This window comes from Oncorhynchus gorbuscha, linkage group LG05, assembly GCF_021184085.1.
Source record: "Oncorhynchus gorbuscha isolate QuinsamMale2020 ecotype Even-year linkage group LG05, OgorEven_v1.0, whole genome shotgun sequence".
Classification (NCBI taxonomy): domain Eukaryota; kingdom Metazoa; phylum Chordata; class Actinopteri; order Salmoniformes; family Salmonidae; genus Oncorhynchus; species Oncorhynchus gorbuscha.
This window is the reverse complement of record NC_060177.1, coordinates 95,759,335-95,777,956: the sequence shown is the minus strand read 5'-3', so window position 1 is coordinate 95,777,956 and position 18,622 is coordinate 95,759,335. Positions and strand designations below refer to the sequence as shown.

General features: G+C 52.0%; 1 protein-coding gene across 1 annotated transcript in view; it reads right to left on the bottom strand.

Moving 5' to 3' along the window:
• Nucleotides 1-986: 986 nt before the first annotated feature.
• Nucleotides 987-18,622, bottom strand: part of ppil2 (peptidylprolyl isomerase (cyclophilin)-like 2) — a 38,428-nt gene continuing 20,792 nt past the window's right edge. Inside the window, exons 13-20 of the mRNA XM_046351529.1 lie at nucleotides 15,816-15,905; nucleotides 14,625-14,658; nucleotides 10,172-10,289; nucleotides 9,392-9,448; nucleotides 2,806-2,878; nucleotides 1,730-1,792; nucleotides 1,298-1,449; nucleotides 987-1,125 (exon numbers count right to left, since the gene is read on the bottom strand). Coding sequence (XP_046207485.1) covers nucleotides 1,032-1,125; nucleotides 1,298-1,449; nucleotides 1,730-1,792; nucleotides 2,806-2,878; nucleotides 9,392-9,448; nucleotides 10,172-10,289; nucleotides 14,625-14,658; nucleotides 15,816-15,905 — 681 coding nt within the window. The 3' untranslated portion in view covers nucleotides 987-1,031. The remainder of the gene's footprint in view (nucleotides 1,126-1,297; nucleotides 1,450-1,729; nucleotides 1,793-2,805; nucleotides 2,879-9,391; nucleotides 9,449-10,171; nucleotides 10,290-14,624; nucleotides 14,659-15,815; nucleotides 15,906-18,622) is intronic.

Here is an 18,622-nt window from a genome sequence, read left to right as displayed (position 1 = left end):
GTAGCAGGGGGTAATAGGGTATCAGGGGATGACTGGTAGTAGCAGGGGGTATCAGGGGAACTGGTAGTAGCAGGGGGTAATGGGGTATCAGGGGGTGACTGGTAGTAGCAGGGGGTAATAGGATATCAGGGGATGACTGGTAGTAGCAGGGGGGTAATAGGGTATCAGGGGGTGACTGGTAGTAGCAGGGGGTATCAGGGGTGACTGGTAGTAGCAGGGGGTAATGGGGTATCAGGGGGTGACTGGTAGTAGCAGGGGGTAATAGGGTATCAGGGGTGACTGGTAGTAGCAGGGGGTAATAGGGTATCAGGGGTGACTGGTAGTAGCAGGGGGTAATAGGGTATCAGGGGTGACTGGTAGTAGCAGGGGGTAATGGGGGGGTGACTGGTAGTAGCAGGGGGTAATAGGATATCAGGGGGTGACTGGTAGTAGCAGGGGGTAATATACCAGGGTATCAGGGGGTGACTGATAGTGGCAGGGGGTAATGGGGTATCAGGGTGACTGGTCAGGGGGTAATCCAGAATGGAAGCCTATTCAGGGGGTGACTGGTAGTAGACCACTACTTTTGACCAAAGCCTAGTTAATTACCTATATATTTGACCATAACTGACTGGTAGTAGTGTCCTATGGACCCAGGGGGTAGGGTCAAAAGTAGTGCACTATTAGTAGCAGGGAACAGGGTGCCATAGGCTCTGGTCTAAATTAGTGCACTATAGAGGGAACAGGGTGCCATAGGCTCTGGTCTAAAGTAGTGCACTATAGAGGGAACAGGGTGCCATAGGCTCTGGTCTAAAGTAGTGCACTATATAGGGAATAGGGCTCTGGTCTAAAGTAGTGGTGGGACACAGAAGGTGTCCACGGGGCTGTGTGTGTCCACGGGGCTATGTGTGTCCACGGGGCTGTGTGTGTCCACGGGGCTGTGTGTGTCCACGGGGCTGTGTGTGTCCACGGGGCTGTGTGTGTCCACGGGGCTGTGGGGCTGTGTGTCCACGGGGCTGTGTGTGTCCACGGGGCTGTGTGTGTCCACGGGGTTACCAGGAGCTGAAGTCTCCAAAGCCAGTCTTTCCTTTGGGCTTCTTGGCTGCGCTGGTTGACGGTCCGCTGTCCTCTACTGCTGGACGTTTCCTACACACACAGGATGGGGTTAATGGTGTGTGTGGTGTGTGTGGCGTGCGTGGTGTGTGTGTGGTGTGTGGTGTGTGTGGCGTGCGTGGTGTGTGTGTGGTGTGCGGTGTGGTGTGTATGTGTGTGTGTGGTGTGCGGTGTGGTGTGTATGTGTGCGCGTGTGCGGCCTCACGTGGTGGTAGAGGTCACAGGGTTGATGTATTTCCCTATGCCAGCCTTGAAGGTCTTGGGAGCCTGCTCTGCTTTCGTCTTCCTCTGAGACAAACTGGTCTGAGCTCGAGCCTCCTCCTGCTGCTCAAACTCCTTCTGACGCTCCGCTGCAATCTACACACACAGGACGGTAGTGTATTTTACAATCTCAGTGCTCATCAGAAACTCAGGTCTCCTGATTGTATGTTTAGTTGAAACGCGTCAGGGGTGTCGGGCAGCTAACCGACGACAGTTGAAACGCGTCGGGCAGCTAACCGACGACAGTTGAAACGCGACGGGCAGCTAACCGACGACAGTTGAAACGCGTCGGGCAGCTAACCGACGACAGTTGAAACGCGTCGGGCAGCTAACCGACAACATCTTACTGGATCATAGACCAAACACACAAACCAACCTGGGCATCTGCCTCTTCATATGGGTCCACGAACACAGTGGCACTCAGCAGCTTGATCTCAGACTGGAGATAGAGAAGAGAGAGTATAGTTTAAGCCCTCACTGGGTTAGTGGTCGCTGGTGTCTTCAGTCAGTTCTAGATAAATTACAACTGAATTCTGGGAGTCTGTTGCTACTTAAGTGAGTCACAGGTAACAGGTGTGAACAGGGGATCACAACAGCAAACAGGAGGAAGGAGATAAAACGAGGGATATTGATTGTACTTCTCTGCTCCATACAGTGGGTCAGTGTGTGTGTCAGTTTCCGTTAGCCGGTAATAGCTGGCGTTTAGCCGATAATAATTTTTTTAAAAGATCGAAAAGAAGATAAATAAGATTGCCGCTGGCCCATTGTCCGAGAGAAGAAGAAAAATAATGCTTTTTAGCATATCCATTGATGGAAATACATTTGACTGATCGTGCTTATCAGTCGGTGAATTTGCATAATTGCTGTTGACAGTGTTCCGTTACACTATGGATCTCACATTTACACATCGCCTACCGCGCATTGCTGCGCTTACGTGAATAAATTGTTGAGCAACATTTTAAGCTAAACGTTCTGATCTGTTGCATTATACAATTTTTAAATTTTTTAAATTTAAATCTGTAGTCTAGGCCTGTTGGTTGTATGAATTAGGGATCCATCATCTCACAACTGTCCCAGAGTCTGTTTGAGAATAGCCAGTTTCTTTCTCAACGAGCTGACCAATAGAATAGGTTCACTTTTCTACTCTGGCAGACGGTAGATTTACATTGGCTAGTGATTTTTGCTGTTCGTTACTCGTCTCGTTGGCTGATGAAAAGTAAACTTAACATCCTCAAGGTGGGTAAGAAGGGCCCCCCATATCACTGTTTCCTCAACTTGTTTTGTTAAGACTGTATGAATTAATATATTCTAATGTTATTTCATATCCACCCAATGCATATGGGTCCTGTACATTTCTCAAAATGTCCAATCAATTTAAAACGCTGCTGGTTAAATATACCACGCCAAATTTTCCTAACGGAAACCCTGGTGTGTGTGTGTGTGTGTGTGTACCTTGGGTTTATCGGATTTAGGATCAGCTTCTATGTTCTCCATGGCTGTCAGAGCCTCGAAGCCTCCCACCACCCTGGGAAGAAACAAGAAAACACATCTTCAAAACTACACAAAGCTTCCCTTCTACGTGTCGGCCGGACAGAACCACAACGTCGGGTGAGCTTAAGGGGGGTGTGTCTCTGTTAGCAGCAGCTGGTGTGTGAGCTTTAATATTAAAGGAAGTCTCGAGGTTATTCTCTCCTCCGTTAGAATACCTCATGATCAGCTGTAGACCATACTATTTACCAAGAGAGTTCATCTATATTTTTCGTAGCCGTCTATATACCATCTGAGCTGTAAAAAAGGCCATAACCAAACAAGAAAACGCTCATTCAGAGGTGGCGCTCCTAGTGGCCGGGGACTTTAATGCAGGCAAACTTAAATCAGTTTCACCTCATTTCTACCAATATGGCCACGTGTGCAACCAGAAGGGGGAAAAAAAACTCTAGATTACCTTCACTCTACACACTGACACATACATACAGTGCCTTTGGAAAGTATTCAGACCCCTTGACTTTCCACTTTGTGAGGCTACAACCTTTTTCTAAAATGGATTAAATTGTTATTTATTTGTCCTGATGGAAGGTGAACCTTCACCCCAGTCTGAGGTCCTGAGCGCAATCAAGGATCTCTGTACTTTGATCCATTCATCTTTGCCTCAATCCTGACTAGTCTCCCAGTCCCTGCCGCTGATAAACATCCCCACAGCATGATGCTGCCACCACCACGCTTCACTGTAGGGATGGTGCCAGATTTCCTCCAGAAGTGAAGCTTGGCATTCAGGCCAAAGAGTTCAATCTTGGTTTCATCAGACCAGAGAATCTTGTTTCTCATAGTCAGAGTCCTTCGGGTGTATTTTGGCAAATTCCATGGGGGCCCTTGTGCCTTTTACTGAGGAGTGGCTTCCGTCTGGCCACTCTACCATAAAGGCCTGATTAGTGGAGTGCTGCAGAGATGGTTGTCCTTCTGGAAGGTTCTCCCAACCTGTTTAGGGGTCTGAATACTTTCTGAATGCCCTGTATGTGGTAGTAGAGTAGTGGCCTGAGGGGGAACACTGTGTTGCCAAAAGTGTTTTGAAATGTCATGTATACTGAACTAAAACATAAAAGCAACCATTTTGAAACAGTTTACAGAGTTACAGTTCATATAAGGAAATCAGTCCACTTAAATTCAAATTCATATGGATTTGACATGACTGGGAATACAGATATGACTGTTGGTCACAGACACCTTAAATAAAAGTAGGGTCGTGGATCAGAAACCCAGTCAGTATCTGGTGTGGATCAGAAACCCAGTCAGTATCTGGTGTGACCACCATTTGCCTCATGCAGCATGACACATCTCCTTTACACAGAGTTGATCAAATCAAATCAAAAATCAAATCAAATTTTATTTGTCACATACACATGGTTAGCAGATGTTAATGCGAGTGTAGCGAAATGCTTGTGCTTCTAGTTCCGACAATGCAGTGATAACCAACAAGTAATCTAACTAACAATTCCAAAACTACTGTCTTATACACAGTGTAAGGGGATAAGGAACATGTACATAAGGATATATGAATGAGTGATGGTACAGAGCAGCATACAGTAGATGGTATCGAGTACAGTATATACATATGAGATGAGTGTGTAGACAAAGTAAACAAAGTGGCATAGTTAAAGTGGCTAGTGATACATGTGTTACATAAGGATGCAGTCGATGATGTAGAGTACAGTATATACATATGCATATGAGATGAATAATGTAGGGTAAGTAACATTATATAAGGTAGCATTGTTTAAAGTGGCTAGTGATATATTTACATCATTTCCCATCAATTCCCATTATTAAAATGGCTGGAGTTGGGTCAGTGTCAATGACAGTGTGTTGGCAGCAGCCACTCAGTGTTAGTGGTGGCTGTTTAACAGTCTGATGGCCTTGAGATAGAAGCTGTTTTTCAGTCTCTCGGTCCCAGCTTTGATGCACCTGTACTGACCTCGCCTTCTGGATGATAGCGGGGTGAACAGGCAGTGGTTCGGGTGGTTGATGTCCTTGATGATCTTTATGGCCTTCCTGTAACAACGGGTGGTGTAGGTGTCCTGGAGGGCAGGTAGTTTGCCCCCGGTGATGCGTTGTGCAGTCCTCACTACCCTCTGGAGAGCCTTACGGTTGAGGGCGGAGCAGTTGCCGTACCAGGCGGTGATACAGCCCGCCAGGATGCTCTCGATTGTGCATCTGTAGAAGTTTGTGAGTGCTTTTGGTGACAAGCCGAATTTCTTCAGCCTCCTGAGGTTGAATAGGCGCTGCTGCGCCTTCTTCACGATGCTGTCAGTGTGAGTGGACCAATTCAGTTTGTCTGTGATGTGTATGCCGAGGAACTTAAACTAGCTACCCTCTCCACTACTGTTCCATCGATGTGGATAGGGGGGTGTTCCCTCTGCTGTTTCCTGAAGTCCACAATCATCTCCTTAGTTTTGTTGACGTTGAGTGTGAGGTTATTTTCCTGACACCACACTCCGAGGGCCCTCACCTCCTCCCTGTAGGCCGTCTCGTCGTTGTTGGTAATCAAGCCTACCACTGTTGTGTCGTCCGCAAACTTGATGATTGAGTTGGAGGCGTGCGTGGCCACGCAGTCGTGGGTGAACAGGGAGTACAGGAGAGGGCTCAGAACGCACCCTTGTGGGGCCCCCGTGTTGAGGATCAGCGGGGAGGAGCTGTTGTTGCCTACCCTCACCACCTGGGGGCGGCCCGTCAGGAAGTCCAGTACCCAGTTGCACAGGGCGGGGTCGAGACCCAGGGTCTCGAGCTTGATGACGAGCTTGGAGGGTACTATGGTGTTGAATGCCGAGCTGTAGTCGATGAACAGCATTCTCACATAGGTATTCCTCTTGTCCAGGTGGGTTAGGGCAGTGTGCAGTGTGGTTGAGATTGCATAGTCTGTGGACCTATTTGGGCAGTAAGCAAATTGGAGTGGGTCTAGGGTGTCAGGTAGGGTGGAGGTGATATGGTCCTTGACTAGTCTCTCAAAGCACTTCATGATGACGGAAGTGAGTGCTACGGGGCGGTAGTCGTTTAGCTCAGTTACCTTAGCTTTCTTGGGAACAGGAACAATGGTGGCCCTCTTGAAGCATGTGGGAACAGCAGACTGGTATAGGGATTGATTGAATATGTCCGTAAACACACCGGCCAGCTGGTCTGCGCATGCTCTGAGGGCGCGGCTGGGGATGCCGTCTGGGCCTGCAGCCTTGCGAGGGTTAACACGTTTAAATGTCTTACTCACCTCGGCTGCAGTGAAGGAGAGACCGCATGTTTCCGTTGCAGGCCGTGTCAGTGGCACTGTATTGTCCTCAAAGCGGACAAAAAAGTTATTTAGTCTGCCTGGGAGCAAGACATCCTGGTCCGTGACTGGGCTGGATTTCATCTTGTAGTCCGTGATTGACTGTAGACCCTGCCACATGCCTCTTGTGTCTGAGCCATTGAATTGAGATTCCACTTTGTCTCTGTACTGACGCTTAGCTTGTTTAATAGCCTTACGGAGGGAATAGCTGCACTGTTTGTATTCAGTCATGTTGCCAGACACCTTGCCCTGATTAAAAGCAGTGGTTCGCGCTTTCAGTTTCACGCGAATGCTGCCATCAATCCACGGTTTCTGGTTAGGGAATGTTTTTATCGTTGCTATGGGAACAACATCTTCGACGCACGTTCTAATGAACTCGCACACCGAATCAGCGTATTCGTCAATATTCCCATCTGACGCAATATGAAACATGTCCCAGTCCACGTGATGGAAGCAGTCTTGGAGTGTAGAGTCAGCTTGGTCTGACCAGCGTTGGACAGACCTCAGCGTGGGAGCCTCTTGTTTTAATTTCTGCCTGTAGGCAGGGATCAGCAAAATGGAGTCGTGGTCAGCTTTTCCGAAAGGGGGGCGGGGCAGGGCCTTATATGCGTCGCGGAAGTTAGAGTAACAATGATCCAAGGTTTTACCACCCCTGGTTGCGCAATCGATATGCTGATAAAATTTAGGGAGTCTTGTTTTCAGATTGGCTTTGTTAAAATCCCCAGCTACAATGAATGCAGCCTCCGGATAAATGTTTTCCAGTTTGCAAAGAGTTAAATAAAGTTCGTTCAGAGCCATCGATGTGTCTGCTTGGGGGGGGATATATACGGCTGTGATTATAATCGAAGAGAATTCTCTTGGAAGATAATGCGGTCTACATTTGATTGTGAGGAATTCTAAAATCAGGTGAACAGAAGGATTTGAGTTCCTGTATGTTTCCTTCATCACACCATGTCCCGTTAGTCATGAGGCATACGCCCCCGCCACTCTTCTTACCAGAGAGATGTTTGTTTCTGTCGGCGCGATGCGTGGAGACACCCGTTGGCTGCACCGCCCTGGATAGCGTTTTCCCAGTAAGCCATGTCTCCGTAAAGCAAAGAACGTTGCAGTCTCTGATGTCTCTCTGGAATGCCACCCTTGCTCGGATTTCATCAACCTTGTTGTCGAGAGACTGGACATTGGCAAGAAGAATACTGGGAAGTGGTGCGCGATGTGCCCTTTTTCGGAGTCTGACCAGAACACCGCCGCGGTTCCCTCTTTTTCGGAGTCGTTTCCTTGGGTCGCTGCATGCGATCCATTCCGTTGTCCTGTTTGTAAGGCAGAACACAGGATCCGCGTCGCGGAAAACATATTCTTGGTCGTACTGATGGTGAGTTGACGCTGATCTTATATCAGGCTGTTGATTGTGGCCTGTGGAATATTGTCCCACTCCGCTACAATGAAGTTGCTGGATATTGGTGGGAACTGGAACACGACGATCCAGAGCATCCCAAACATGCTCAATGGGTGACATGTCTGGTGAGGACGCAGGCCATGGAAGAGCTGGGACATTTTCAGCTTCCAGGAACTGTGCACAGATCCTTGCAACATGGTGCCGTGCTTTATCATGCTGAAACAGGAGGTGATGGAGGCGGATGAATGGCACGACAACGGGCCTCAGGATCTCGTCACGGCATCTCTGTGCATTCAAATTGTCATCGATAAAAAGCATTTGTGTTCGTTGTCCGTAGCTTATGACTGCCCATAAGATAACCCCACCCCACCACGGGGCACTCTGTTCACAAGGTTGACATCAGCAAACCGCTCACCTACATGACACCATACACGTGGTCTGCGGTTGTGAGGCCGGTTGGACATACTGCAAAATTCACTAAAACAACGTTGGAGGCGGCTTGTGAAATTAACATTAAATTCTCTGACAAGAGCTCTAGTGGACATTCCTGCAGTCAGCATGACAATTGCACGCTGCCTAAAAACTTGAGACATTTGTGTTGCGTGACAAAAATGCACATTTTAGAGAGTGGCCTTTTATTGTCCCCAGCACAAGGTGCACCTGTGTAATGATCACGCTGTTTAAGCAGCTTCTTGATATGTCACACTTGTCAGGTGGATGAATTATCTTGTAAAATGAGAAACGCTCACCAACAGGGATGTAAAACAAATTGTACACAAAAGTTGAGAGAAACTTGACTGGCCTGCAGAGCCCTGACCTCAACCCCATCGAACACCTTTGGGATGAACTGGAAAGCCGACTGCGAGCCAGGCCTAATTGGACAACCTTCCCAGAAGAGTAGAGGCTGTTATAGCAGCAATGTTCCAACATCTAGTGGAAAGCCTTCCCAGAAGAGTGGAGGCTGTTATAACAGCAATGTTCCAACATCTAGTGGAAAGCCTTCCCAGAAGAGTGGAGGCTGTTATAGCAGCAATGTTCCAACATCTAGTGGAAAGCCTTCCCAGGAGAGTGGAGGCTGTTATAGCAGCAATGTTCCAACATCTAGTGGAAAGCCTTCCCAGAAGAGTGGAGGCTGTTATAGCAGCAATGTTCCAACATCTAGTGGAAAGCCTTCCCAGGAGAGTGGAGGCTGTTATAGCAGCAATGTTCCAACATCTAGTGGAAAGCCTTCCCAGAAGAGTAGAGGTTGTTATAGCAGCAAAGGAGGGACCATCTCCATATTAATGCCCATTACAACCAAACCGGGCTCTCTGGTCCGGGGTTAGAACCCGGGCTCTCTGGTCCGGGGTTAGAACCCGGGCTCTCTGGTCCGGGGTTAGAACCCGGGCTCTCTGGTCCGGGGTTAGAACCCGGGCTCTCTGGTCCGGGGTTAGAACCCGGGCTCTCTGGTCCGGGGTTAGAACCCGGGCTCTCTGGTCCGGGGTTAGAACCCGGGCTCTCTGGTCCGGGGTTAGAACCCGGGCTCTCTGGTCCGGGGTTAGAACCCGGGCTCTCTGGTCCGGGGTTAGAACCCGGGCTCTCTGGTCCGCGGTTAGAACCCGGGCTCTCTGGTCCGGGGTTAGAACCCGGGCCCTCTGGTCCGGGGTTAGAACCCGGGCCCTCTGGTCCGGGGTTAGAACCCGGGCCCTCTGGTCCGGGGTTAGAACCCGGGCTCTCTGGTCCGGGGTTAGAACCCGGGCTCTGGCCAGTCTGGTACCCAGAGCACAGACATGCCATCTCCATCACATATTCAACCAATACAGAGATATTTTAAATGAAATCCGTATGTCTCTTACCTTCCAAACACGGTATGTTTCCTGTCCAGGTAGGGACATGACCGGAAGGTGATGAAGCTGGGAAACAACACATTCAAGTATGGTCAATGTCTCTTCGGCTCCACTAACGGGAGGAAATGGGGGGGGAGGGGGGGAACGGGGGCACTAACTGGAGGAACTAACGGGGGGGGGGCACTAACGGGAGGAACGGGGGGGGGGGGGCACTAACGGGAGGAAATGGGGGGAGGCACTAACGGGAGGAAATGGGGGGGGGCACTAACGGGAGGAAATGGGGGGGGGCACTAACGGGAGGAAATGGGGGGGCCACTAACGGGAGGAAATGGGGGGGGCCACTAACGGGAGGAAATGGGGGAGGCACTAACGGGGGGGGGCACTAACGGGAGGAAATGGGGGGAGGCACTAACGGGAGGAAATGGGGGGCACTAACGGGAGGAAATGGGGGATCGGGGGCACTAACGGGAGGAAATGGGGGGGGGCACTAACGGGAGGAAATGGGGGGCACTAACGGGAGGAAATGGGGGGCACTAACAGGAGGAAATGGGGGGGCACTAACAGGAGGAAATGGGGGGAGCAAAAGACAGTATCACTTCAAGCCTGAAGTGTACACTCGTTCACTACTTCCCACAAATGTAAAAGCATTGGAGGCGGCTTGGGCTAGTGGAGGTTTCCACCACGTTTCTGATACCAGCCATTTCCTTTCAAATCAGTTAAGGGAAGTGAACAAGTGCACACTTTAGGAGGAAAGAGGGCTAACTGGGACATAAGACAATGACAACTCACAACTGGGACTTGTTGGTGTTGGGTCCTGAGTTGGCCATGCTGAGAACCCCTCGTCCGGTGTGGGACAGGTTGGGACGAAACTCATCTTTGAAGGGCTTACCCCAGAATGACTCTCCACCTGAAGAGGGACAGAGAGCGAGGGGGGCAGACAGAGAGCGAGCAAGCGAAGGGGGGACAGAGAGAGGGGGGGCAGGCAGACAGAGAGAGCGAGCGAGGGGGCAGGCAGACAGAGCGAGCGAGGGGGGATCAGAGCGCGAGCGAGGGGATCAGAGCGAGCAGAGAGCGAGAGGGGGGGATCAGAGCGAGCGAGAGCGAGAGCGGGGGGATCAGAGCGAGCGAGCGAGAGCGCGAGGGGGGGATCAGAGCGAGCGAGAGCGCGAGGGGGATCAGAGCGAGCGAGAGCGCGAGGGAGGGGCAGACAGAGAGCGGCGAGCAGGGAGGGGCAGACAGAGAGCGAGCGAGCAGGGAGGGGCAGACAGAGAGCGAGCGAGCAGGGAGGGGCAGACAGAGAGCGAGCAGGGAGGGGCGAGCAGGGAGGGGCAGACAGAGAGCGAGCGAGCAGGGAGGGGCAGACAGAGAGCGAGCGAGCAGGGAGGGGCAGACAGAGAGCGAGCGAGCAGGGAGGGGCAGACAGAGAGCGAGCGAGCAGGGAGGGGCAGACAGAGAGCGAGCGAGCAGGGAGGGGCAGACAGAGAGCGAGCGAGCAGGGAGGGGCAGACAGAGAGCGAGCGAGCAGGGAGGGGCAGACAGAGAGCGAGCGAGCAGGGAGGGGCAGACAGAGAGCGAGCGAGCAGGGAGGGGCAGACAGAGAGCGAGCGAGCAGGGAGGGGCAGACAGAGAGCGAGCGAGCAGGGAGGGGCAGACAGAGAGCGAGCGAGCAGGGAGGGGCAGACAGCGAGCGAGCGAGCAGGGAGGGGCAGACAGAGAGCGAGCGAGCAGGGGAGGGGCAGACAGAGAGCGAGCGAGCAGGGAGGGGCAGACAGAGAGCGAGCGAGCAGGGAGGGGCAGACAGAGAGCGAGCGAGCAGGGAGGGGCAGACAGAGAGCGAGCGAGCAGGGAGGGGCAGACAGAGAGCGAGCGAGCAGGGAGGGGCAGACAGAGAGCGAGCGAGCAGGGAGGGGCAGACAGAGAGCGAGCGAGCAGGGAGGGGCAGACAGAGAGCGAGCGAGCAGGGAGGGGCAGACAGAGAGCGAGCGAGCAGGGAGGGGCAGACAGAGAGAGAAGGGGGGCAGAGAGAGAGAGAGGGGGGCAGAGAGAGAGCGAGCAGGGGGGCAGAGAGAGAGAGAGCGAGCAAGGGGGGGGGGGCAGACAGAGAGAGAGAGAGCGAGCGAGCGAGGGGCAGACAGAGAGCGAGCGAGCGAGGGGAGCAGACAGAGAGAGCGCGAGCAAGGGGGTGGGGGGCAGACAGAGAGAGAGCGGCGCGGGAGGAGACAGAGCGAGCGAGCAGGGGGGGCAGACAGAGAGAGAGCGAGCAAGCGAGAGAGCGAGGGGGAGGGGCAGACAGAGAGAGAAGGGGGGCAGAGAGAGAGAGAGAAGGGGGGCAGAGAGAGAGAGAAGGGGGGGCAGAGAGAGAGAGAGCGAGCAAGGGGGGCAGAGAGAGAGAGAGCGAGCAAGGGGTGGGGGGCAGACAGAGAGAGAGAGAGCGAGGAGCGAGCGAGCGAGCAGGGGGCAGACAGAGAGAGAGAGCGAGCAAGGGGGTGGGGGCAGACAGAGAGAGAGAGCGAGCGAGCGAGCGAGCGAGCGAGGGGGGCAGACAGAGAGAGAGAGCGAGCAAGCGAGCGAGGGGGCAGACAGAGAGAAAGCGAGCGAGGGGGGCAGACAGAGAGAAAGCGAGCGAGGGGGGCAGACAGAGAGAGAGCGAGCGAGGGGGGGCAGACAGAGAGAGAGCGAGCGAGGGGGGCAGACAGAGAGAGAGCGAGCGAGGGGGGGCAGACAGAGAGAGAGCGAGCGAGGGGGGGCAGACAGAGAGAGAGCGAGCGAGGGGGGGCAGACAGAGTGAGATATACCAACTTGTAATTAGGATTCTAAGTATTGGGAGAAAAATCCAATAGAACATCTCGACCCAGAATGATCCTACATAAAGGAGCAGTAACTCAGACGACTCCCTTTGACTGGAAATCTAAATTACAGGGCAGTGAAATGGTGGCACCATTGGAAATTAAGCCACAAAACCTCCTAATAATTCAATGCACTGAAAACCCAAGAGATGAACCCTGAGAGTCTCCTTTTAAAACCACTAAACAACACCGTTATTCAGACACAAGGAAATCAAATCAAAACCCTGCATCGCCGTCCTAGAGCCACGCCCTGCGTCGCCGCCGCCCCCCCCTGCGTCGTCGCCCTAGGGCCACGCCCTGCGTTGCCACCAAATAACATCCATTTAAAAACATAAAATAATGTATACCTTGAAATGATATTTTGGCCATATTGCCCAGCCCAACAGGACCGATGTCTTGTCTAAACCAGACCTTGTTAAACATTAATTTCAAAACAAGCTGGCTAGGATCTCGTCTTTTCACAACGACCACGGAGAATCTATTGAACGGAGGAGTGTTCTACTGTGTGTGTGCGCGCCATGCTGGGATCATTTTACAGCTAGCTGGCCAATCATCTCCTGATTGGCTCCTCTCATCCAGAAACACACCTAGTGACATTAGTGCATAATTAATGGATGACACATTTCCCTCCGCACAGCTGGCTCTCTGCCAAACATACAGACATTATCACATCCACCCAGGGCTACAAATTAACATCCGCAACCTGACAAATGGCGGTCAATTTTGGCGGGTCAGATGTCCACTTCGCCAGCCTAGTTGGCAGGTCAGATGTCTACTCCGCCAGCCTAGTTGGCGAGTCAGATGTCTACTCCGCCAGCCTAGTTGGCGGGTCAGATGTCCACTTCGCCAGCCTAGTTGGCGGGTCAGATGTCCACTTCGCCAGCCTAGTTGGCGGGTCAGATGTCCACTTCGCCAGCCTAGTTGGCGGGTCAGATGTCCACTTCGCCAGCCTAGTTGGCGGGTCAGATGTCCACTTCGCCAGCCTAGTTGGCGGGTCAGATGTCCACTTCGCCAGCCTAGTTGGCGGGTCAGATGTCCACTTCGCCAGCCTAGTTGGTGGGTCAGATGTATACTCCGCCAGCCTAGTTGGCGGGTCAGATGTCCACTCCGCCAGCCTAGTTGGCGGGTCAGATGTCCACTCCGCCAGCCTAGTTGGCGGGTCAGATGTCCACTCCGCCAGCCTAGTTGGCGGGTCAGATGTCCACTTCGCCAGCCTAGTTGGTGGGTCAGATGTCCACTCCGCCAGCCTAGTTGGCGGGTCAGATGTCTACTCCGCCAGCCTAGTTGGCGGGTCAGATGTCCACTTCGCCAGCCTAGTTGGCGGGTCAGATGTCCACTTCGCCAGCCTAGTTGGCGGGTCAGATGTCCACTTCGCCAGCCTAGTTGGCGGGTCAGATGTCCACTTCACCAGCCTAGTTGGCGGGTCAGATGTCCACTTCACCAGCCTAGTTGGTGGGTCAGATGTCCACCAGCCTAGTTGGTGGGTCAGATGTCCAGCCTAGTTGGTGGGTCAGATGTCCACCAGCCTAGTTGGTGGGTCAGATGTCCACTTCACCAGCCTAGTTGGTGGGTCAGATGTCCACTTCACCAGCCTAGTTGGTGGGTCAGATGTCCACTCCACCAGCCTAGTTGGTGGGTCAGTTGTCCACTTCACCAGCCTAGTTGACAGGTGGTCAGTGAGACTTTATTGTTGTCTTTCTTGAATATTTACATTGTTTTCTTCACAAACTGGGTTGTTTTTCTCCTAACGTTTGACTTTCAACAGCTAGGGAAGAAAAGACAAGGCTTCTACTAGTCAGACTCAATCTCACAGGCACTAACATGACTCCAGTGACGTTACCACGGTAACCTCCCGCCCTTAAAGGGGCAGGTAAACATTTTTGACGTCGTCTCTATGATATTTTGGTTAAAAGACTCAGGCCACGAAATGTTTAATTATTAAATTTACCAGTTACCTCTTACCAGGAATAGACAGTGTTGTTTCAGAGACATCAAAGCTCATTTTTTTTTCTTGGAGTAATTTTAGTGTCCCAGACATATTTTGGCTGGCACACACACAAACTAGTCTAATAGGTAGTACTGGGGGTCGCAATAAAAGCCCCTCCTCCGCCTGCTAGAGCAGCTACACCCCCCCCCCCCTCCCAATAGTACGGACCCCGCCCCTCCCCCACACACACAAACTAGTCTAATAGGTAGTACTGGGGGTCGCAATAAAAGCCCCTCCTCCGCCTGCTAGAGCAGCTCTCCCCCTCCCCACAGTACGGCCTCCTCCCCCTTGCCCACAGTACGGCCCCCCCCACAGTACGCCCCCCCACAGTACGCCCCCCCCAGTACGCCCCCCACAGTAGTCAAGGGGTTTTACTCTCCACTACTCATGTTGTAGGGTCTAAACTTACCTAAACCAGTCCCAGTTGGGTCTCCTCCTTGGATCTGAAACACATTGGGGAATATATCTATTTACTAACATTGATGAATTAACAATGTGTTTGTTGTGGTAACAGGTGGTGAGTATAGTTAATTCTAGACAGGCGAGTCAGAGAGAATCAGTAGTGATAAGACAGGCGAGTCAGAGAGAAGCAGTAGTGATAAGACAGGCGAGTCAGAGAGAAGCAGTAGTGATGAGACAGGCGAGTCAGAGAGAAGCAGTAGTGATGAGACAGGCGAGTCAGAGAGAAGCAGTAGTGATGAGACAGGCGAGTCAGAGAGAAGCAGTAGTGATGAGACAGGCGAGTCAGAATGAATCAGTAGTGATGAGACAGGTGAGTCATAATGAATCAGTAGTGATGAGACAGGTGAGTCAGAGAGAATCAGTCGTGATGAGACAGGCGAGTCAGAAGAAGCAGTAGTGATGAGACAGGTGAGTCATAATGAAGCAGTAGTGATGAGACAGGTGAGTCATAATGAATCAGTAGTGATGAGACAGGCGAGTCATAATGAAGCAGTAGTGATGAGACAGGCGAGTCAGAGAGAAGCAGTAGTGATGAGACAGGTGAGTCATAATGAATCAGTCGTGATGAGACAGGCGAGTCATAATGAATCAGTCGTGATGAGACAGGCGAGTCAGAATGAATCAGTCGTGATGAGACAGGCGAGTCAGAGAGAAGCAGTCGTGATGAGACAGGCGAGTCAGAGAGAAGCAGTAGTGATGAGACAGGCGAGTCATAATGAATCAGTAGTGATGAGACAGGCGAGTCAGAGAGAAGCAGTCGTGATGAGACAGGCGAGTCAGAGAGAAGCAGTCGTGATGAGACAGGCGAGTCAGAGAGAAGCAGTAGTGATGAGACAGGCGAGTCAGAGAGAATCAGTCGTGATGAGACAGGCGAGTCAGAGAGAAGCAGTCGTGATGAGACAGGCGAGTCAGAGAGAAGCAGTCGTGATGAGACAGGCGAGTCAGAGAGAAGCAGTCGTGATGAGACAGGCGAGTCATAATGAATCAGTAGTGATGAGACAGGCGAGTCATAATGAATCAGTAGTGATGAGACAGGCGAGTCATAATGAATCAGTAGTGATGAGACAGGCGAGTCATAATGAATCAGTAGTGATAAGACAGGCGAGTCAGAGAGAATCAGTCGTGTTTTTAGTCTCACCATGAAGTTCCTGATAGATCTGTGGAAGACAGTTCCGTCGTAGTAACCCTTCTTACAGAGCTTGGTGAAGTTCTCTCCTGCTTTAGGAACCTGGGCGAGAGAGCAGGAGGAGTTTTTAAAACCACAGTCCTGTACAAGACAAAGTTAAAGACCTGTCCTGTGTCACTCCACATCATATTTCCAGAAGGCTTGTTAATGGCCTCCATGACAGGGTCTAGGACTAATAGTTCAGTACCACTACGTCTTGGCTGGTTCAATGAGACAGGGTCTAGGTCTGCTGGTTCAGTACCACCATGTCTTGGCTGGTTCAGTGAGACAGGGTCTAGGTCTGCTGGTTCAGTACCACTATGTCTTGGCTGGTTCAATGAGACAGAGTCTTGGTCTGCTGGTTCAGTACCACTATGTCTTGGCTGGTTCAATGAGACAGGGTCTAGGTCTGCTGGTTCAGTGAGACAGGGTCTAGGTCTGCTGGTTCAGTGAGACAGGGTCTACGTCTGCTGGTTCAGTGAGACAGGGTCTACGTCTGCTGGTTCAGTACCACTATGTCTTGGCTGGTTCAATGAGACAGGGTCTAGGTCTGCTGGTTCAGTGAGACAGGGTCTTGGTCTGCTGGTTCAGTACCACTACGTCTTGGCTCCTCGTTCAGTGAGACAGGGTCTAGGTCTGTTGGTTCAGTACCACTAAGTCTTGGTTGGTTCAATGAGACAGGGTCTAGGTCTGCTGGTTCAGTACCACTATGTCTTGGCTGGTTCAATGAGACAGGGTCTTGGTCTGCTGGTTCAGTACCACTATGTCTTGGCTGGTTCAATGAGACAGGGTCTAGGTCTGCTGGTTCAGTGAGACAGGGTCTAGGTCTGCTGGTTCAGTGAGACAGGGTCTACGTCTGCTGGTTCAGTGAGACAGGGTCTACGTCTGCTGGTTCAGTGAGACAGGGTCTACGTCTGCTGGTTCAGTGAGACAGGGTCTACGTCTGCTGGTTCAGTACCACTATGTCTTGGCTGGTTCAATGAGACAGGGTCTAGGTCTGCTGGTTCAGTGAGACAGGGTCTTGGTCTGCTGGTTCAGTACCACTACGTCTTGGCTCCTCGTTCAGTGAGACAGGGTCTAGGTCTGCTGGTTCAGTACCACTATGTCTTGGCTGGTTCAATGAGACAGGGTCTAGGTCTGCTGGTTCAGTGAGACAGGGTCTAGGTCTGCTGGTTCAGTGAGACAGGGTGTAGGTCTGCTGGTTCAGTACCACTATGTCTTGGCTGGTTCAATGAGACAGGGTCTAGGTCTGCTGGTTCAGTGAGACAGGGTCTAGGTCTGCTGGTTCAGTGAGACAGGGTCTAGGTCTGCTGGTTCAGTACCACTATGTCTTGGCTGGTTCAATGAGACAGGGTCTAGGTCTGCTGGTTCAGTGAGACAGGGTCTAGGTCTGCTGGTTCAGTGAGACAGGGTCTAGGTCTGCTGGTTCAGTGAGACAGGGTCTAGGTCTGCTGGTTCAGTGAGACAGGGTCTAGGTCTGCTGGTTCAGTGAGACAGGGTCTAGGTCTGCTGGTTCAGTGAGACAGGGTCTAGGTCTGTTGGTTCAGTACCACTATGTCTTGGCTGGTTCAATGAGACAGGGTCTAGGTCTGCTGGTTCAGTGAGACAAGATCTAGGTCTGCTGGTTCAGTACCACTACGTCTTGGCTCCTCGTTCAGTGAGACAGGGTCTAGGTCTGCTGGTTCAGTGAGACAAGATCTAGGTCTGCTGGTTCAGTACCACTACGCCTTGGCTGGTTCAGTGTGACAGGGTCTAGGTCTGTTGGTTCAGTACCACTACGTCTTGGCTCCTCGTTCAGTGAGACAGGGTCTAGGTCTGCTGGTTCAGTACCACTACGCCTTGGCTGGTTCAGTGAGACAGGGTCTAGGTCTGCTGGTTCAGTGAGACAGGGTCTAGGTCTGCTGGTTCAGTACCACTACGCCTTGGCTGGTTCAGTGTGACAGGGTCTTGGTCTGCTGGTTCAGTACCACTACGCCTTGGCTGGTTCAGTGAGACAGGGTCTAGGTCTGCTGGTTCAGTGAGACAGGGTCTAGGTCTGCTATTTCAGTGAGACAGGGTCTAGGTCTGCTGGTTCAGTACCACTACGCCTTGGCTGGTTCAGTGTGACAGGGTCTAGGTCTGCTGGTTCAGTACCACTACGTCTTGGCTGGTTCAGTACCACTACGCCTTGGCTGGTTCAGTGTGACAGGGTCTAGGTCTGCTGGTTCAGTACCACTACGTCTTGGCTCCTCGTTCAGTGAGGTCGTAGGCGCCCACAAAGTTCTGGCAGTGCCTTCATAGTGTTGTGTGGCTGGTGATACGAGCCAATCCCGGTGACTGACCAATAGGAACACGGCTGGCACACAATAATACGATTATTCTGAATAAAATGATTTATATAATAGTTGGATTATGAGGGAAAACCATGCATGGAGGGACGAGGACAGAGAGAGGGGGACGAGGACAGAGAGAGGGGGACGAGGACACAGAGAGGGGGACGAGGACAGAGAGAGGGGGACGAGGACAGAGAGAGGGGGACGAGGACAGAAAGAGGGACGAGGACAGAAAGAGGGACGAGGACAGAAAGAGGGACGAGGACAGAAAGAGGGACGAGGACAGAAAGAGGGACGAGGACAGAAAGAGGGACGAGGACAGAAAGAGGGACGAGGACAGAAAGAGGGACGAGGACAGAAAGAGGGACGAGGACAGAAAGAGGGATGAGAGAGGGGGGGGTTGGAAGAGGGGAATAGGGAAATGGAACACACTATCCCACCATAGCAAGAGCCATGTTGGACCAAAGC